This window comes from Nymphalis io, chromosome 25 (genome assembly GCF_905147045.1).
Source record: "Nymphalis io chromosome 25, ilAglIoxx1.1, whole genome shotgun sequence".
Taxonomy (NCBI): domain Eukaryota; kingdom Metazoa; phylum Arthropoda; class Insecta; order Lepidoptera; family Nymphalidae; genus Nymphalis; species Nymphalis io.
The window spans coordinates 3,755,945-3,778,339 of record NC_065912.1 but is presented as its reverse complement, the minus strand read 5'-3'; the positions used below and the strand labels follow the sequence as shown (position 1 = coordinate 3,778,339).

Genomic DNA, 22,395 nt, shown 5'->3' with positions numbered 1-22,395 from the left:
GTAGCTAAGGTACCTTATATATAAGACATAAATAATACCAATATTGATGTTTTAATTAAGTGTAATAGAAAAAATTATCTCATTTCTATTATTTTTAATCAAATAGTTATTTTGATTACATTTGAAGCGGTAACGTTTTTTTACAGTTTGGTGCAAACTTAAACTCGTAACTTCGAAATAAATGTGGGCTTCAACTCGGTATATAAATATCGATTGTATAGGTCCCATTATATTTGTCTAGTGAGTAAGCTCGTTCCTTTTTTTATTATGTACTGCCCCTTTTTTATTCTCGTCGCGTTTGACGTTAAGTTATTGGAATATTTTTGAGGAACTCGCAATATACGTGTTTTATTGTTCTATAACACTTACTAAAATTTTATATAAATAGACTTTTAATAATGATAATTATAATTACTTAGTAGAATGTATATCTATTTTGTTTATGAATCAATTTTAATGATAATTCATGCATCGGGTTTAGTAAATCTCCAACACGATTCGATTACATTAGTTTTGGCCAATAATATGTTTCTATTTTAAACGTAAAGGCAAATTTTTAGCGTCGACTATAATTAAAAAATAATCTCATGTTTATATTTCTTTTACAGTTGACAGGATGTACGGGCTCTTACTAGAAAATATGGCGGAGTACATCCGCCAGACCTATGGCGAAGAGAGATGGGAGGATATTCGACGCCAGGCAGGCGTGGAACAGCCCTCATTTTCGGTTCATCAAGTATATCCAGAGAATTTGATCACAAGACTTGCAAAGAAGGCGCAAGAGGCAAGTGTAATAGGATTAAACGAAGTTGTTGTTTTTATAAGGCTCTCTTAATGAAATATCATTTGACAGTAAATAAAGTAATGCTATCTCTTTCTTATGGATGGGGTTAAAAAGGACAACAATTAGCAGTGTTAAAAAAAATACGTTATGAAATTTTGTACATGAATCTACACCAACGTTTCTTTAAAATATAATACATATTTTTTACATAACATTGTCTATCATAACAAAACTTAAACGTTCTAATGCTTACTACAAAAAAGAACGTACATATTTGTAAATAGAACTATTAAACTATTATATACAAAGTCAAAGTAAAAATATAATTTATTCAAGTTGGCTCTCACTAACACTTTTGAATCGTTATTTAACAATTTTGATTTTAACATAAAGCTAATAGGATAGCCATAGATTCAACCGAGAAAAACCGGCAATAAACTCAGTTGTACCCTTTTTAACATTCAAATAAATTACATGTAATAATAATATAGTATGTACCTTATATGTACATATATATATTATATACATAGAACTATTTAAATATTAAATAGGTAAGTACATTTAAATAAATCAGACTACTTACTCACATTCAATGAAATTAGGTGTCTATTAATAAATTCATGGTTGGCGGTGTTGACGTTTTTATAATATTTATCTTCAACTGATTCGATACTTTGATGTGACGGTTTCCTAACGATATTCTTAATTTAAATTATAGTAGGTGCTGCATATGACTTTGTCTTCAAATTATTTAGATACGACGGTAAAATATTACCAGGTATTACTTCGTACATACCTACTCATTTTTCATTTTAAAGCCAAATATGAGTCGGTAATTTGTATTTCTGTGTTTCGGCTTAGAAGGTAAATGAGCCAGTGTAATTACAGACATTAGGAGCATAATACCTTAAATCTCATCATTAGCGGCAAATTGACATAGGAAGAGGTGAAGATTGAGGCATCTATATACACTGCTAGTATATATGTGAAAAGCTATCCACTTCCCATCAGCCATAATAATTGACGGTATTCTTGAAACCTTTTAAGTGAAAACGACTAGCTAGGCGTTTATAAGTAATTGTGAGTCAACTTTCTGGACCAGTGCACATTACTACTTAACGATACTAGAAAAATGAAACTCCATTACAATTAGATATAAAATATTTAAAAAAATATAGGTATTCTAAGAAATGAATCACGCAACAGACATTCTTATGTATTTGCTATAACAATTCCATTTACCGATCAACCCTTTATTAAAATATGTAAATATAGCAAAATATTCTACATATATAGGGAGTTAATGTGTTTTATTTTATATCTTAGGTAGGCAGACGGTCACATGGTTCACCTAATAGTAAGTGGTCATAGACATTGGCTCCGTAAGAAATACTAATCATCCCAACGTCAAAGTTTTTTTTTTTATTATATAACTGTGTTATGTCTAAAATTTCAGGTAATTAAAATTTTAAACATAACACTTTGTGCCTGTAGTTACACTGTCGAACTCACCCCTCCAACCGGAACACAACAATACTAATACTGATAAAATTAATGGATGGTACCTAGCCAGACGGACTTGTACTCAGCCCTACCATTAAGTATAAATTGGGTGTATAAATAGATACGTTACAAACATCAACTTTAAAAAATACGACTATAAATTTTGAAAAAAAAAATAAACTGTAATACTAGATTACATATTTTAATCTTTACTTTTAACTTAATTTGAGCATATATGATATCAAATTAAGCACATGAAACCATGTAGTAAATAATATTGGGTTTATTAACATAATTATTACGCTCCCACCACTATTTGCAGAATAGAATATATTATATTAATATTGCGTTCGTATTTATTTGTGTATATATAATTCGATTTTTAACTATATATTGTAATATAATAAACAATGATTTAACAAATTTGATATCAATTTGCTAATTATATTAATGTGAATAGTATTCATGAAATCATATAAAACATAACTTGTGTTCGCCGAGTGATTGAAATTTGAACATAATGTAATCATTATTGAAAATATGTGGAAAACATATATGGATTTGCATGTTTCGAACATTTTTTTTCTACTCTTGTATCCTAATTTTTTTTAACAAAAAATGCAGAAACTAAAACTAATTAAAATGCAAATATTCTTTAAAAAATACTAATACACTTAAGGTATCATAATGGATATAAAAAGTCATAATTAATATAGTTATGAAAATTGAAAATAATTGCTGTACAAATTTACATAACATGACCGCGTGGTATGGCGGCAAGAATGCTAGCAGCATGTGCTCTTAAATCGCAGTTCCGATTCATTGAACTAAAAGTGAACCAGCTCTACTGTCACCAGTGGAAACAAACAGAATTTTACTCTATTAAATTATTTTATAAGGTTTTTACTATATTACACAAAGTGCCAAGCTTAAAGACAATTATTTTTGTGCGTCGTTTGATCGCTACAGTATTTTCCGAGGAGGCTCCGGCCTGTAACATTGTTTCCTTGATGTGAAATGGGAACAATGTGTCAAAGCATATGGGCATACCATAAAATAATTAAAATGGCTTACATATCACCGTATATATTATATACCTACATATACATAGTCTGAACTCTCATAAGTCGTTTTATAATTGTACCTACAACATATATAATAAACTATCATGAAAAATATATATGTGCATTGCATGAATCAGTTAAACAAACAAAAACAAACATATAATAATATCACTTTGTGATCTAAATAAAAAAAATACATTTCGTAAATTCCTAAAGAATCAGTGTGTAGTAAAGAATGGGTACAACTTATTAAATAGTCTTGCTACCTGTCCTGTGATCGCGCGAATTAAATAAAGATGCTATTTTTAAAACAATGATATATTCGCCAACCGATAAATTCGCCCGTACCTACAATACTTTCATATCGTACTATTTCTAAAACTACTGGCTCAAATTGCAAAATTAAAAAGAATATATTCATTCAAATAAAACTTTTTAAATTAATACCGTATTTATTTTGATAAGAATGAATACTGTGACAATTAAATAAATAATAAATTGTAGTATTTTTTTTATTTTAGCATAGAAATGTTTAATGTGAGTTTTTTATAAAAGAAAGGTATGTGATATCATTGATTTGTATATAAGAATTTTTGAGATCTACATTCTCGTATATGAAGTTTTTGTGTAGGTATATTTTATAGTTTTGTCAGCGTTTGCTTCGAAAGCTGGTACCGATAATTTTCTCTACGTCGGCATATTAAGCAATATCTCAGAAACTATGCAACATATATATCACTTATGTCTGCTCTAAAACTATAACCTATTAAAGCATATCTATCAAGTTACAATTTTAATGTGAAAGAAAAAATTTATCTCTTTGTAATATTAGTTTTTTTTTAATAGAATAGGAAGGCAGACGAGCATATGGGCCACCTGATGGTAAGTGGAAACCAAACGCCCTTAGACATTGGCATAGTAAGAAACGTCAACCATCGCTTACATAGCCAATGCACCACCAATCTTGGGAACTACGTTTTTTTTTCTCTTGTGCCTGTAATTACACTGGCTCACTCACCCTTCAAACCGGAACACGACGATATCATGTATTGCTGTTTTGCGGTAGAATATCTGATGAGTGGGTGGTACCTACCCAGACGAGCTTGCACAAAGCTCTACCACCAGTAGTTATCACTTGGATAAGAATAAGATATATTTTACTATAAGTTTTTTGTATGTTTCAAGCATAATCATAGTTTAATAGGCCTCAATTTTAACTTTATATAATGTAATTACAATATACAATGGTCTGTATAATATCAAAATGTATAATAATTTCACTACTTGAAATAACGGCCCATTAGCTCAGTTGGTTAGAGCGTCGTGCTAATAACGCGAAGGTCGCGGGTTCGATCCCCTCATGGGCCACGGTTTACTTTTTTAAAATTCTTAATTATTTTGAAAGATCTTTTGAAAAGTCATACTTAAAACAAATCCAATATCTATAAAATGATATATTTGCGAAAATTCTCAACACCATTATTTTATACGTAAGATTTTCAAATTATATTGATTGACTAGAGATCAATATTTATTTATATATTACATCATCAACTTATCACTAAGCACTTTAAATTAACAAGTAAAACATGTTTTAGTTGTTAATTTACTTACGAATTTTACGTCTTTAAAGGTGAAAACAACATTATCTTGGTCTAAATATACATATTTTTTTCTTTTTGTTTTTTCTTTTAATTATGGAAGCCTACAAATTATGCAAAACGAATTGATAGTGCTGTTATTGTTTATTTGTTACGTTATACTAATGTAAAATATTGTAAAACTCTGATAAAAATAATCTTGTAGATTTAGTATTTGGAGGTGCTGGGATTTGAACCCAGGACTTTCAGCATGCGAAGCAGACACTCTACCACTGAGTTACACCCCCTGTGTCAAAAATATCGAAATTCTGTATATTATATAAAATATCACTGTAGAATATATTAAAAAAATATATTAATGTTTTTTTTCTATTTCAGGTATTAGGCATAACAGAACGCGAGTTTATGGATCAAATGGGAGTTTACTTCGTCGGCTTCGTTTCACAATACGGCTACGATAGAGTTTTATCTGTTCTAGGCCGTCATATGCGTGATTTTTTGAATGGACTGGACAATTTACACGAATATCTGAAATTTAGTTATCCCAGAATGAGAGCGCCGAGTTTTATCTGTGAAAATGAAACTCGTCAAGGCTTAACATTGCATTATAGGTCGAAACGAAGAGGTTTCGTTTATTACGCAATGGGTCAAATAAGGGAGGTAATGTCAAAGGATATATTACTTTATATAAGATAATATATTTTTATATGATAAATTTAAATACCTACTTTGTTTTTATATCCAAATATAAGAAGATATCTAATCTAGGTCTCAGTAATAGGTAGCTATTTTTTTATTTAAACAAGTACTAACATTTTTTTCTATTACCAATGTCATTGTTGTAAAATAAACTACTATCACACAGTAATGGTTGGGATCAAAGTAATTAATTACAAAGTCAATGATAAATTGTAGATCCTAAATTTTGTTGCTTTTTGTGGAAAGTCTATTTGAAAACAATACACAAAGAGAAGATTAAAAAAAAATATTGCCACAAAAATAAAAACCTTGGAGGCGCCGGGTATCGATCCCGGTACCTCTCGCATGCTAAGCGAGCGCTCTACCATCTGAGCTACGCCCCCGATGAGATATTTACACGAAAATCATGCTTAAAAGCATACTGTACTTTAATACTACTTTTATTATTGAAATTTAGTTGTGTATTTTTAGACTAGATGGCGTTATTGAAACTATTAATTCAATTCGTTTTAGATAATACCGCTAGATGGCAGTACTTAAAAAAGATTTAAGTAATTTAAAATAAAGAAAACCTATTGGTTTTAGGTCGCTCGTCATTTCTACCACAAGGAGATGCGAATAGAGTTACTTCGAGAGGAACTTTTATTCGACACCGTGCATGTAACCTTTCAGCTGACATTTGATAACCGCGCTTTTACTTTGGCGTCATTGGCCATGACGAGAGAAGAAAAACATTTGCCTATTAGCGCATCTGTGCTGTTCGAGATATTTCCATTTTGTATTGTTTTTGGGTAAGAATGTAGATAAATTATAAATTCAAGAACTGTATAACGGCACAATTTTGAATACTTTTAATTTTATCATCAGTTTTGATTTTTTATTTCTATATACTTATACATACTCTGTAGAAAATTTGTTGAGATAACTTATTATTACTTTTAACATCCAATTACCTAACATGACTTTTTTAATAAAACCGCCATAATAATCTGCGGGAGAACGAGCAAAACTTTTTTCCCTCGTCGGAGCAAAAATACGAGTTTTGTGATTATTGTGCGTAGGTGCTACCAACATTTTCGTTGTAAGTCAAGAGCTTATACTTGATATTACTTGTTAGCATATTTTTTTAATACTTATATAACAGCAAGTTAAGAAATATCCATTATGTACGTAGAATTATGTGATAAGGACCATGACATGATATTTTATTTCAAGTATAAATGCATACATAAATATATTATATTCACTTAATTGATTTTCCTTTAAGACAATACTGTAATTGTCTTTTTTTTATAGAATAGGAAGGTGGACGAGCATATGGACCACCTGATGGTAAGTGGTCAGCAAACGCCCTTAGACATTGGCATTGTAAGAAATGTCAACCATCGCTTATAGCCAATGCGCCACCAACCTTGGGAACTAAGATTTTATGTCCCTTGTGCCTGTAATTACACTGGCTCGCTCACTCACCCTTCAAACCGGAACACAACAATATCAAGTATTGCAGTTTTGCGGTAGAATATCTGATGAGTGGGTGGTACCTACCCAGACGAGCTTGCACAAAGCCCTACCACCAGTAAAATAAATGTCTAAATAATATTGTGAGATACGTACCTACTAAAAACAGCAAAACGTATTTTTTATATTAGCTAATTTCTTAAGATATAATCATATCTAAACTCTTCACATAGATTGCATAAAATATTATCCACATATATTAAAATAAATTTTCGATAAACTAAATCTTTTTTTTTTCTTTCGGTCTAGTTCGGACATGGTAGTGAGGAGTATTGGCAATTCCCTTATGGTCATCTTACCGGACTTAGTTGGCAAAAAAATAACCAACTGGTTTGATCTGGTTCGACCGCTAATCGCTTTCAAGTTTCAAACAGTGAGTATAACTGTGATAATCTATCTAAAACAATCTTAAAGACTGGATTACCATTTTTTCATTTCTCAATTACCATTTTGAAAATCAGACTCAGATGTTTTTGCATTAGAGAAGTGTAGTATAATTGCATAGTAATTTTGATCTACATTTTTTTAATTTAAAATGTTTTAATTCTAAATAAATATTTTCTAGTCAAAGATAAATATTTATTAAAATTAGTTATAGGTATTCTATTCAGTCTTCAAGAATGTTATTTATTTTTTATTTTTTGGTCGTTATCACAACAGCAATAAACTTGATAGATGAAAAATTCATATCACCCAAATTGTAGAACATAAAAAAGTATATATCTAGTCGCAATTTTCTTAATATCACAAAAATAAGTTACCCCTATTCCAAGATGGCGGTTTAATAGACAACGTCAGTCGACAATTTCAAATTAAGCATTTCTAAGCCCCAAAATATTTAAAAATCAGCCTTCTCGGTTCTTACAATTTATTCCGACGTAATGATTGTGCTACTCATCATAAGATTGCCTATTTATATATCATACACCTAATATTTACACTTTTCTTTTATTAGTAATTATGGAAACAATGTACAGTCATTTTTATAATATATAAAACTATAATAAAAAAACAAAATACTCATTACAAATTTATAGCAAAAACACGCCGTCTAAAAGATTGTCCTGTGGCATTGTACCCAAGATGCTGGCACTACTGACACATAATATAAATATTAAATATTTAATATCATTGCTAGATCCTTAATCGAACCAACAACATCTTCGAGCTGGTGACGGTGGAGGCTGTGATGCACGAGAAGGCGCCCGACAAACGGAATGAGCTCATCCGACTATCAGATGAATCCGACTGCGCTACAGATAAAAACTTACGATTGAAAGGTAAATACTAAAAAAATATTAAAAGTAAACAAAAACTTTTTATTTATTATATAGGAGCGACCTTGTGTGACGTGACTGATAATTTTATTTATTTTTTGTTTTACATAGTACATAGTTTGTAATACTTTCAGAATTAACCATATTTAACCATAAATAGTCAGTAAAGAGCCAAAATAAATTAAGAAAATCCCATCAAAATACGGTTACCTTTTAGCACCATTCCCTTTAAAACGCATACCCTCCTCAAAGTGACATCGGCGTGATCGGCGAGCGTACTTTAGACGCGATATCAATGTAATCTATGTAAAATGTATATTGTATAACTTTACTAAAATCGGTTCATATATTTAACGAGTCTAATGTACATTGCTAATGTACCGATCGTTTTGAGTTACGAGTCGTTCAATTTCTTCCTCTAAGTTTTTTACGTCACATACCTTCATGTGATTTAAAAACTTAGCCGTTTAGATAAGGACGAGTTGAATTACGCCTCGTAGACTATCCGTTAGAAAACGAATCGTTTCTTTTAAACAGAAACTGGACAAGGTATAAGTAATAGGTAAATGTTTGCAATTAATAATGAATATTGTCTGTGTGTATTGATTGTCTATATTTTGTTCGTTGAAGTGATTAATAATTTTGTTAACGCGCCCTTCTGTTATTAAATAAACAATACTCCAAATGCTTGGCCATATAGATAACACTTTAACAACACTAACTAACATTCAATTTTATCCGAATATAAAAGAGACACATTCTATTGAACATATATTCAATAAGGATGGGTTTGATCAACGCTTTGAAAGGCTGCTAAGCATATAATCCCTCAGCTTACGGTCTTACTGCCGTTGTTAACACAGTTGATTGTTATTTTTGCCAGTTTGAAATATCGAGGTGGTTGTGAAAATTTCATTAAATATTAAATAATTTTACATCTTTTATTTCATACGAGTTTATCCAATTGATTGACGTATCGCGATGATGAATCGCCATTGTTAAAACCGCGGAATGCCTTGCTGTCTATTTGAAAAGTATAAATCTTTATTCAATTTAGAAGAATGTAAATAACACAACATAAAAATCGTCTCGGACGGAATACGTAAATATATGTATATAACGAATTAATAAATAAACAAGACTAAAGACTTATAATTATACACGTACATATAGTATTTCATGGTGTATAATAATCGTATTAAGAGAAATGGATACAACAAAAATCTTATAATAAAACAAGCTTCATTGCTAAAGTGGTGATTTCATCCTGATCAAAATCAAAATATTTTTTATTCATATAGACTTTTAGAAATACTTATGAATCGTCAATCACTACTACCGGTTCGGAATGTGGATTCTACCGAGAAGAACGGGCAAGAAAGTCAGTAGTTTCTCTTTTACAAAAATACAAATTTGTATGAATTTGAATACTTAGTTCCTGCACGTGATCCAGTAATTATAGAATCCACGCATTTTTGTCTGACATATATTCAGTGAGAGAGTAATAGGCTTTACTAATAAGATTTTTTTAAGTTATTGAATTCTGCTTAGTGGCAACTAAAGTTTAGATTAGATAAAGTAGTAGAGATTAGACGATTGATTAACTTTATTAAGACGGAAGCTTTGAATAATTATATTATTTTTATTTCTAGTGTTAAATTGATATATATATTAGGTCCTTACATATGAAATTAGCATTTTGTCGTACTGACCACTTTAATCTCAAATATCTCCTCTTTGGTTAAGAATTTCAAATTCAAATTTATAAATTCATTTAGCTGGTACATTTGAGTTTTGAAAACAGTCATTCGTTAGTTTTTTTCCTCATTATTTTTTTCTTTGGCGTCGCTTATTAACGCACAATGGAAAACATGAAATATCGGTATATTTACGAGTACGAGTTCTACCGTGGCACTAGTGCTGCAGAAACAGCTCGAAGGATTTATGATGTGTACGGCGCTGGTGTCGCAAAAGAAAGCACGGTACGTTTTTTGTGTCAACGTTTTCGTTCTGGAAATTTCGACCTTCAAAACAAACCCCGTGGACGGCTGGAGACCAAAGTGTAAAATGAAGAATTAAAGGCTATTGTGGAAGTGTATCCATCACAAAGTACTTCAGAGATAGCTGCAGGCTTCGGGGTAAGTGATAAAACTGTATTAATCCACTTGAAGCAAATCGGGAAAGTAAAAAAACTTGAACGAACCCATCGTTCAAGTTTTTTTACCTCATGAATTGATTGAATTGAACTTGCAAACACGCGTCGACTGCTGTGTTACTTTGCTCAACCAACACAATAATTAAGAGATTTTAAATCAAATCATTACTTGTGATGAAAAGTGGATACTGTACGATAATCGGAAGCGCTCGTCGCAATGACAAAACCCTGGAGACCCAGCCAAATCCTGCCCTAAACGAAAATTGACTCAGAAAAAAATACTTGTGAGTGTTTGATGGACTAGTTCCGGTGTCGTTCACTACAGTTTTCTAAAATTTGGCCAAACGATCACGGCAGATATCTATTGTCAGCAACTGAGAACCATGAAGGAAGAACTAGCTGCTAAACAACCGAGATTGGTCAATCGCTCTAGGCCACTGCTGCTTCACGGCACCGCAAGACCACACACTGCACAACAAACAACCACTAAGTTAGATGAGCTACAATTGGAATGTCTGCGACATCCACCGTACTCCCCGAATCTTGCTCCAACAGATTACCATTTTTTCCGGAATTTGGACAACTTCTTACAAGAAAAAAAATTCAACTACGATGCGGCAGTCCAAACCGCCTTCAAAGAGTTTATTGATTCTCGCCCCAATGATTTTTTTTAGTAAAGGGATCAATGAACTACCTATGAGATGGCAAAAGTGCTTAGATAACAACGGTGCATACTTTGATTAATTAAATATATTTTACAAAAAAAAATGACTTTATTCCTCCCGTACAAAACGCCAACAAACGGTGACATCGTTCTGACCGGTGAATAGGAAACTACACAGGATGTATTATAGTGCTCGTATAGTATATGTCATGTGTGCGTAAACACAGACATCATCTCTATTCCATCTTTATTTTAGCACTCTCATAATCCGATGGCACCACAATCGGACACAACTCGGAATCGGTTCAGGCGCACGACCTAGGCTTGTGTTTTAACATTATTCTAAATTTCGTGTTGCTACTGATTTACTGACAGAACAACTCAGTAACAGTATACGAAGCAGGGTTCGAACTCACGATCTCGATATGTGTATCCTTATGAGCAATCCGCTAGACCAACGAGGCTATTTTATAGATAATAATAGCATAAGGCTACTATAATATTGTAACAGCGTCAAAGGTTAAGATTATTTAAATATAACTTTTTCAGGAATTACTCCAAAGAAGCGTTATGCGTATGACGGAAGACGCTTACCCGATGTTATAAATTTGCATCTCAAAGGTATTCCTCGTGCTATTCCACATCTCACATTTGGTTCGACTATAGTGAATATCTCACGGTAGAAATGCACTCAACTAGAAATTACATATCTTTTACTTTATATTTTTTCTTCAAGTTCTCATGGATATAACAATTTATTTGTTATGTATGTTTCTTTTTTAATTTGAAAAAAGAACATTATTTTTAATTGAAACGTTGAGCGATAACATACGTACGGGAACCTTAATGAATTGAATAGTACGTACCTATGTTTTTAATTTAAATCACTTAAGACCAGCAATGGAGCAGCGGGGTGGAATAAACTCCTTAGTCACCACAAAAGGAGAGGAGACATTATTTACCCAGTTGTCGAACAATGTACGTTAACTTTGAGATGGTTTGTAATTTGCAAAACAAACGAGAATTCAACTTAAATTCCTCGATTCTGTAAAGTCGCACAATTTTTAAAGTTTATAAGAATATTACTTAAACTTAATATTTTAAAATAACTGACGGACATATTCCGAAACGATCACACTTGAAAAATTAATAATACTTAAACTTAAACAAGAATATATTATTTAATTATATTTTCTTTGATTAATTATTATTAAGAAAAAGTTATTATATCTATTGCCTATATGGGCTTTATTATATTATAAGACAGCATGGTGCACATACTTATCTATTATTCTCACGTAGCCCTTTACTTCTACCCTAATTTATTTTATTCCGTCCTATATAATAAAATTTTATAATTACATGCACTGTAAATACCATGTTTATAGAAAATGTCTTAATATTTTTTTAATTTAAAAATATAATAGTACCATCTTTAAATTCATTTTGTCAAAGTCTATCTAATTTTAATGGAATGCCGTCTGTTTTCCAATTTATACTCTTGAATTACTTAGTTACTTATAAAATATATTTAAATAGACTATACGATAACACAAATTGAATAACGTACGCTGTAAGTATTAAAAGGATTAAAACATTTTAAATGGAACTGCTTTCGTTCATTCCGTCTTTTTAACAAAAATGATCATATTAAAGTCCTTTTAATTCTTTAAATTATACCAATCACGAATGTATCTTTCATATAACTATTACTGAGCTTTTAAAAGGTACCTTTTTTTTGGTCATGATTGTTGGCTGTATTTCTTATTTGTACCGAATTAAATTGATGAAATCTATTACAAGCAACGAGGCCCTTAGAACGGCTTAAGTTGTAAGGCGTGCTCGGCGCTTGCAATTCATCATACCCGCTGCAGTAAATGAAAACATTCCACGTAAGAAGGAATTTCATGCATGTTGGAAATATAAAAACACAAAATAGAGCCAAGGTAGGATTGCCAGAGCGATCACGGTAGCATGCGACAGCGATCCCGTGGCGCTCCTCGTTATGACGGAAAGGGTACCGCTCGTTATTCCGATGTTAGGAGCGCACTCGGAGCCTTGGACACCAGTGAGTGCTACCAGTAAGCCAGTAACAGCCTGTCAATGTCCCACTTCTGGGCTACAGCCTCTTCTCCCTTTTTGAATGTTCCCGTGAAGAAAACGCGTAATGGATTATTTCAGTGTTGAAACAAAGGATTACCAGAGTGGCCGAATATGTTGGGCTTTTATGTTCTTGACCACGTGTCCTGCTTTGTTAGGCTTTTATGATATAATAAAAAAAGTTTCAGCGCATGCAAAGGAAGCGAGGCAATGTCGACTATTATAAATTAATAATATAGCCTAGAATTAAATTTTTAGTTATTATATAGGGAACTTGTTTTCTCTACGACCTAATTTAGTGCCGAGTTCGGATTTGTGTTTTATCTGGCAAACTAATTTGTCATTTTAATTGTGGATTTTAGCAGCGAAATGTCTAGAACTTTAATTATATTGATTTAAATTCATTATCAAATGAAATTGAAATTAAAATGAAATAAAAATGGTATTTTGAATATTTACATTATCTTTTGAAAAGTTAATTATATCATATTGAAAATGTAATTGATAGTACCTATTTGAGAAAAACTCTTCAGATATTTTTTTGTTATAATTATACTGTGTTTCAAAAAATATATTTCGTCTTTTTTACACATATGTATTTATACGTCAAAAAGACGAAATAAATTGCGCAACAAAAAGTTAATTTATAAATTATACCGTTTTAGATTACCGCCATATTTTTAAAAAACGTAATAACTCTCACTAATATTGACTTTATTTCAAGTAAGGCTGTATGATGTTGTTGTCTTGTGTGCGTGATGTTTACCTTCAATCGTTTTATGTTATTTATATTGTAAAATTTATATGTGTACCTTAAATATTATTAATCATTTTTAAATTATTTTAGTAGATAGATAATAGTTTTTCTTAAATATATCCTTAGATAATTGCACAATATACACAATTCCAACACAAGCTTCTCTTAATTACTTATCAAATCAAATAATTATTTATTCTTTATTAATATATTTAGTAGAACCTACTTTGGATGTAGTATCCAAAGTAGGTTCTAATTGACACTTTTGATTCGAAGTTTTATAATATTAAATTAAATGTAAATCTACCACCAGTTTGGAAGTTAAATTCTACCGAGAAGAACCAGGAAGAAACTCAGTAGTTATTCATTCATATTATATATCTACTTATATATTTAGGTCAAATGATCTACATGGACAATTGGCGTATGATGATGTACCTCGGGACGCCAGTGATGCCAGACCTCGCGGCATTGGTCTCCACCGGCCTCTATATTAACGACCTCTCCATGCACGATTTTAGCAGGTATTTTTGACTATATTATTATTATATTATAATTTACCCGCAAAACAATTCAAGAGGCATTCGAGATGGGATCTGAATACGATTTATTTCAATTAAATATATTTCTTATATTTTTTAAGATAAAAAGCGTCGGTTATTCCACCACACAACAAAATATTACAATAGCCAAGGCAAGCTTTAAATTAAGAAATAATTAATACAATTGGATTACAAAGTCAAATCGAATATGAAATTGACGATTTACGAAACACTCTGAACTTCGTTTACTGTTAATATTTTACAGCATCCTAAAACTAAACAATATTTGACGTTACTCTGAATTTTACGACAAGTTTCACTACTTTGTGCGCGTTCTTTATAGCTGTTTACTTTAGATGCAATAAAATGACGAACTTTTGAATTAATTTTATTATTTAATTCAGTATATCAGTAATTTCTCAATTTAAGACATTTCATGATTCAATCTTGCTTATAATGTAGTCGCTTGTCAATTCATAGAAGTATTCGTAACATAAGTTAGCGTATTTCATTTTAATCGGTTCGGAACTTGCTGCGTGATGTTTGAAAAAAATTAGAAACAAAAGTTACATTTATAATTAATTATATTCAATGATTGATGCAGACAGTGAAGTGCATACATTACGATTTCAGAGACCTCATGTTAGCTGGTACTCAACAATCTGTCGAGCTAAAATTGGCCTTAGATCAAGAGCAGCAAAAGAGCAAGAAGTTAGAAGAATCCATGCGGAAGTTGGACGAGGAGATGAAAAGAACTGATGAACTTCTGTATCAGATGATACCGAAGCAGGTTGCTGATAGATTGCGGAATGGGGAAAACCCGATTGACACTTGCGAGGTTAAAGTTTTTATTACATTATTACGATTAAACAATATACTGGTTAAATTTAGGTCAAATAATTTATTTTATATGCAATGAATACATATTGTCCTCAATGTTATGTTCAGTTGTAAATGTTCTGGTTTAGTTAGAATCTATTAGATTTTGTAATTTTTGGTTTTCTTTTTCTTCTATGAATATATACATTTCTACAAATGTAAAAATATAAGGTCCTCTAGACCGATTTCGGAAACAGCGGCCAATCTCAAGAGAAATTAGCGAACTGAGCAGGACATATTATAGTGCATAAGTATTTGCGCAAACACAGATGCACTCTCTATTACCTAACTCTCATAATCCAAAGGGACAGCAGTCCGACATAACAGGAGGCACGGGAGTGTACACACTACCAACTTCCTGACTCCGGTCTGCTATTGCGAATTTTCGACAGAAAAACCCAATAACTTTTTATTAGCCCGACCTGGAATTTGAACCCAGGACCTCCGGGTCTACGGCCTTACATCTACCCACTAGACCAACGAGGCAGTCATATTTAATTACTTTGAAATGTTTATAAAAATATATAAACATTTCAAAGTAATTTATTACTATATATCAGCTTTAGAGATAAGAGAACTCGAACATTCAGTGATCGACCTCAGATAAAATGTCTGTAATTATAATGCCTGTAAATGCCATTTTTATTAATAGCGCTTCCTAATTATTTTAAAATGGCTCTTCTACTTGTAAGACTCTTATATCAATAACTCATGTCAGTCACCTGGACTGACGTACAAAGTTGGGAAATACCCAAATTTACTTTCACATCGTAATATTGTAATAGAGATCTTATTATAATACTATTCACGTTACAGATGTTCGACAGTGTATCGATACTTTTTTCCGACGTGGTCACTTTCACTGAGATCTGTTCCCGCATCACACCAATGGAAGTAGTATCAATGCTCAACGCTATGTACTCCATATTTGACACCCTCACTGAGAGGAACCGAGTATATAAGGTATTTGCAAAATTGTTTTCTCCTCATTGTAATAAAATAATGTTTCACGACAATGCTTTAATATAATATAATCGAATAAGTGTAAAACCCGAGAGCCGAGAAGCCGAGATGACCTAGTGGTAAGTAAGCGTGAATCTTAACCGATGATCGTGAGTTCAAACCCGGGCAAGCATCACTGAATTTTCATGTGCTTAATTTGTGATTATAATTCATCTTGTGTTTGACGGTGAAGGAAAAGATCGCGAGGAAACCTGCATGTGCCTAATTTCACTGAAATTCTGCCACAAGTGTATTCCATCAACCCGCATTGGAGCAGCGTGGTGGAATAAGCTCCAAATCCTCTCCTCAAAAAGGGAGAGAAAGCCTTTGCCCAGGAGTGGAATATTCACAGGCTGTTACTGTTACTGAAGTGTAAAACAAAAAAAAAAATAGAAACTTATTAGAATGTCATCTTTCGAAAATCTTTTTTATATATTTAACATAAAGTTATTAATTATATTAGGTAGAAACTATAGGAGACGCTTACATGGTGGTTTCCGGTGCACCCGAAAAAGAAGACAATCATGCAGAGAAGGTTTGCGATATGGCTCTCGATATGGTGGAAGCGATTACTGATCTTAAAGATCCTAGTACAGGTGAATGAAATAAAAATAAAAATATATTGAAATGTATATTTAGTTAACTTTTTTTATTTGATTATTTAAATTGATCTAGCTTTTATGCCCTTTATTTACAACTTAAATCATAATCAATGATTTCAGGATCTCATTTATCAATACGAGTTGGTGTTCACTCCGGAGCGGTAGTTGCCGGTATCGTGGGTCTGAAAATGCCTCGTTACTGCCTTTTTGGAGACTCTGTCAATACAGCGTCTCGCATGGAGTCCACGTCAGAGGCTATGAGGATTCACATATCACAGACCACCCAGGAATTGCTATCACCGTCATATATAGTGACTGAACGCGGGGAAATCCAAGTCAAAGGGAAAGGTAATTCACCAAACCGAAGAGGTAAAAATAGAACACGGTAGTTTTTGTGTATTTGTATTTAGATTTTTTAACCAGTTTTTCTGTACTTAAAATATACATCAGTCACCCAAACGCTGTATTTACAGGTGCAATGAAAACATATTGGTTAGAAGATCGAGAGTCAAGACCATCTCTCACAAAAATGATATCATCACAGATCCCACCAGTCTCTGAACTAGAATGGGAAAGAGCCGCTGACGCCAGAGACAGTATCGCTGAACATTCAGCTCAACAACTTAATAATAAAGAAGTTCTGAATAACTTCCACCTCCCAAATGCAATCAATTCTGGTCCTAATTCTTTAACAAATAATGCCAGTAATGCTTTAACATTCCAACCTTCAACTCCAACTATGAAGAGCCCAAATGCACCAACAGTGACATCACCTGTAGAAGAGAGACGGATGTATTCTCCAGTCACTTTCCAAGATGTCGCTAGGCGAAGTATTGCAAATTCTCCTAATAGAACTGATAAGGACAACGGTAATTCACTTCTTAAGAAAATACCGATTTTATGTGGGTATGAAAAGAATACTAAAATTGCCTTTAAAGATTTTCGCCCGTTCCCAGAATCGAGATCGAACTCAGCGAGTATGGGAGGAGCATGGACGGATGCCGAATCTCTAGAACCACAGAGGACTCTTGACAGCTTAAATTCATCGTTTTGGTACTAATCTTGGCTTTCAGATTTCATATTTTAACGAGTTTATGCATCGAAACAGAAATACAACCATTAGTATTCATCCATATCATTGTTTTAGTGTTAGATTTACATTATCTCGGCAATTTTTGGGAGAATTTTTTTTTTTTGAGCTTTACTCGTATTTTTTTTAACATTATTTTGTTCCGTTGTTTGCGAATTTAAACTATAGAGTACATTCATATATGGCTTATTTATACATGGTATATAATGTACCTCATCTCTCAGTTTTAGTCACCTTGCAGAATGATATAATATAAGATATATTATGGCTATTTTGATGCTATAAGTTCTCATCGTATTGCTTAGAGAAATCTTAGTCTTCGCGATACAGAGGCAGGTCGTATTTACGGATGCTTATGATAGTAAATAGACTTCTCTCTGTTACTCTAACTGGAGCTGCAGTTTCGGTGTTGCCGCACGCAATATAAAATCTGCTTTGCTCGATAGTCCCTGTGACTCATAGTATAGCTTCTTTATAAGGTTTTCTCTGCCTTTAAATGGTATTTAAGATTAAGGTGTTATTCCTCTTCAAATTTCCACTACAGGTATCTTCAAATCTTAAATGTTACATTTCATGTATCTAAAGTGGATTTTTAACGATGTCATGATTTATTATTATTATGAAATGAAAAAGTTTTTTATCAATATTGTTGTAAATCTTAAGTTACAGTTCCACGTCCCCTTGCAGAGTCGGCACTGCGCCGGTTTTAAAAGACACCGACAGTAACTTCTTCACAGAAGCTGCGGTGAGTTTCTTTTATTTTTAAATATTTCTGGTGTAAGCATACATGTAATTTATCGCTTAAAATTTTATTGTAAATGTAATTATATTAAAATTTACGAATGCATTTAAATGGTAAAGGAATACTAATTTTGTATTAAATACGCAATATCCTTAACCGATAATACTTGATCTTATTAATTTATCTAAGGGCTACGATTTAAATATCAAGTAATTAATACAATATTGATCTAAGCTACGAATCTTGATATCGTTCGTTTTGTTTTAAAATTTACATTCTAATAAGATAATAGATGAATCCAGGTTAATATTGCATTCTACTCGCCTCTTACCCTCTTTAATATACATAAAATCCATGTTTAGATGTTGATGTATGTTTTATGAATACTACTAGAGTTAGTGTGAGAAGATATATAAGAAGGCCAAAGAAGCGGATAAAAGGCAGAAATTATCTTACGTTTCATTGATCTAATTTCAATTTCATATGATGTCCTCCGGACCGATTTCGGCTACTGTGGCAAGTCTCAAGAGAGATTAGGAAATTGCGCAAGACAATTATAGTGTACAAGTGTGCGCGCAAAAACATATGCACTCTCTATTCCCCTGACTCTCATAATCCGATGACGGAAGGATCTGACTCGACCGGAAAGAATTCAGGCGCAGGAACAACAGCTTCATTTGCTTTCCGAGGCACGAGAGTGTACACACTTCCATATTCGAGTTACAAATACAAACATTGCACAAAATGCTGTCGCAGGACTACATCACCATACGTAAATAGTAACGATTAGTTACTAATTACCAAAACAGGTAAGGTGGGGATTGAAATAGATTTGCGTTAAATCTAAGAACCCGAAGACGCAGGCCATAAGTTTATCGTTCACGCACTTTTACGTATGATACTTGCCATCAGTGCGTAGCGCGCATGTCGCCCGCGCACTCGGCGCCCGCCGCGCCGGCGCCGGCGCGACCGCGCAGCGCCTCGCCCGCGCCGCCGCGACACAGCGCCGACGACATCGGTAACGTAGACGTCGTCCACTGTCTTCCTAGCGTTGTCGGATGGCTTGGCTGGGATAGCCTCGATATTTTCACCCGCACCTCGAAGGATAAGCGGTTAATACCAGTTGAGGTGGTATGTCTCATCCGTAGCTGGGCCATCTGACCGACCATTTGAGGATATCGTGATCAATAAAACACCATGTAGATATATAGTACCTATAGTAGATAATGTGTGTGTTTGTGTGTGTGTGAGTACGTGTGAGTGGTAACGCATTTAATTCAAAATTAGATTAGAAAATAATATTATTTAACGTGGTGCTATATAATGATATGCTTAGTAATGTATAATACTTATTAATGGTAGCTTTTTATTTGCTTAGAATAACACTTTGGCATGTAAAAGGTATAAATATAACATATGCTTCTTGATCCATTAATTATAAATCCTTTCTTTCATTTGCTTTGAATTCGATTCAACGATTTCGATTTACGTTCAGTGCTTGTAAAAATAATAACTACATAATATTACATACACTTTTTGCTAGAGCTTGTTTCCGTCTGGGTAGGTTCCAGTCATTCTTTTTATAGTTGATTGTATCTTTTATTCTGAAAGTTGTGTAGCCCTGTACAATTACAAGCACAAGGGACAAAACATCTTAATTCCCAGGATTGGCTCCGTCTTGACGGTGTATGGAATGACTAATGTTTCTTACCGTGACAATTTATGTATATGGACGACGGCGACTATGTACCATCAGAAGGCACATTTGCCCGTCTGCCTATTTATTTATTTTTAAATCCAAATCATATCGCATTTGTTTTATTTACTACATTTTTTCATTAGTATTTTGGTAAAACTTATATATTTAATTAACATTTTTTTCAGAAACAGACACAGAGTATCAAGATGCGCACACAGGTACTCACATATGTACGATATCGGAAAACGTCGAACCACCCAAACAGGGGAAAGTTGGGCGATTCCGAGCTAGAATAGCACCAGGACACCATAAATCGTGTACAGCTCACAAACAGACAAACAAAGATTCTATAAAAGAGAAACAAATATCAGCGGGAAACGTTCTACCCCACGGTCATCACCATACGAAGAACGTCAATCATCATCAATGTTGTGGAGCGTTCGGTAATCCTCATGTAAGGCACAAGTCAAGCAGCTCAAGCTGTCACTTAATATAAGTTTTATTATCTGTAGTTAGTAATTTATTATTAGAAAGACACGTTTTATTAAAATCATTGTAGAATAGCTACGTATCTTTTGTCACTGTCACACATAATACAATTCAATGAGAGAGAGGGGTGGATTTATTTCCATCACCTATTATTGTTAAGATTCGAAAAAATTCCATCTCGCTCGGCACTCACACATCACAATGAGTGAGAATAAGAAGAATAGGTTTCGTGCGTTCATTTTTAAATATCGAATGAATCAAAATATCACACAAGCTTTTTCTCTAACAGACACATGGAAATTCAACTAGCAAAAAAAAAATGCTTATTTCAAAAATAACTTTAAATTTGTTCCTCCACATGTAGTTATGTGTATAAATCAATATTATGCGTGCAAAGATATAATTAATTATAGATAATATTTTCGAAATTATATTTATTGTCTTAACAAGAGATCTAATTAAAACAATTCAAATACAAACAAGGTCCCTTTACTTTGTTATTATACGTAGAAGTATTTTTCGCCCTAAGGCTTTATCTGTATGCAATGGAAAGTTTAGAAGTCATAGAGAAAGTATTTTTCTATTTAAACAAAACTTGGTGTGAATTCAAAGCTATGCGGTTTCAAACATTTTTCTATATTCAATTCAAGTATTATTATAGATTAAGGAACATTAAAATTATGGGTTCATACAAATATAACAGAAATAGAGCTAAATAAATTTGTGTTAAAAGGACGAGTAATAAGTAAAGCTTTTAAACCCTTTTCGTCACCCACCTATCGCGTAGCTTCGAGGTATTTATTACTGTATATTAAAAATAAAACCTTTAACTATTTTAGACTTTAAGCTGTTCTACTTTAATAGGTGTATATGCACAATTTTGAACTTACCATAGATAATAAACATTTATCATTGTAGTTTTATGAAACGTCTATTGTGATTTTTTAATATAAACTAGTCCATTTTTTTCGTTTAAATATTTGTGAACGTTACCAATTGTATTTTTTGAATACGTATTTTATTGAATTCATTTAATTTACTAGTATTGTCTCAAAATAATAGTTTATTACTTAAAAAATATCAACCATTGTGATAAAATTGTTGAACGTACCTCTTATTATTTTTTTTAAGAATTTTTGAGCCATTTAAGAAGTTGTTTATAATTTGTTTTGATATCTTTAGTATTTAATGTAAGAGAAATTATACGTTTTTCTTCCTGCACAATTCT

The 22,395-nt window shown here is 32.5% G+C and overlaps 1 protein-coding gene and 3 non-coding genes across 4 annotated transcripts; 2 read left to right on the top strand and 2 right to left on the bottom strand.

Annotated features, from left to right (window-relative positions):
- The first annotated feature begins 616 nt into the window (after positions 1-616).
- LOC126778094 (soluble guanylate cyclase 88E) lies at positions 617-22,106 on the top strand. The gene is made up of 15 exons (XM_050501467.1): positions 617-784; positions 5,331-5,612; positions 6,237-6,442; positions 7,419-7,542; positions 8,308-8,449; positions 14,520-14,646; positions 15,298-15,502; positions 16,360-16,506; positions 17,009-17,141; positions 17,268-17,495; positions 17,621-18,016; positions 18,104-18,200; positions 18,901-18,982; positions 19,892-19,997; positions 20,864-22,106. The coding sequence occupies exons 1-15, from the start codon at positions 617-619 to the stop codon at positions 21,172-21,174; spliced, it is 2,754 nt and encodes a 917-aa protein (XP_050357424.1). The 3' UTR covers positions 21,175-22,106.
- Positions 4,646-4,719, top strand: Trnai-aau (transfer RNA isoleucine (anticodon AAU)). The gene has a single exon. It is a non-coding gene; the product is annotated as a tRNA-Ile (tRNA).
- On the bottom strand, positions 5,168-5,239 carry Trnaa-cgc (transfer RNA alanine (anticodon CGC)). Its single transcript has one exon. It is a non-coding gene; the product is annotated as a tRNA-Ala (tRNA).
- Positions 5,962-6,034, bottom strand: Trnaa-agc (transfer RNA alanine (anticodon AGC)). Its single transcript has one exon. It is a non-coding gene; the product is annotated as a tRNA-Ala (tRNA).
- Positions 22,107-22,395: the final 289 nt, after the last annotated feature.

Coding starts and splice junctions, on each gene's coding strand:
- LOC126778094 (XM_050501467.1), top strand. CDS start 617: ATGTACGGGCTCTTACTAGAAAATATGGCGGAGTACATCCGCCAGACC. Junction 8,450..14,519: donor TAAAAACTTACGATTGAAAG/GTAAATACTAAA, acceptor TTATATATTTAG/GTCAAATGATCTACATGGAC. Junction 14,647..15,297: donor TCCATGCACGATTTTAGCAG/GTATTTTTGACT, acceptor TTACGATTTCAG/AGACCTCATGTTAGCTGGTA.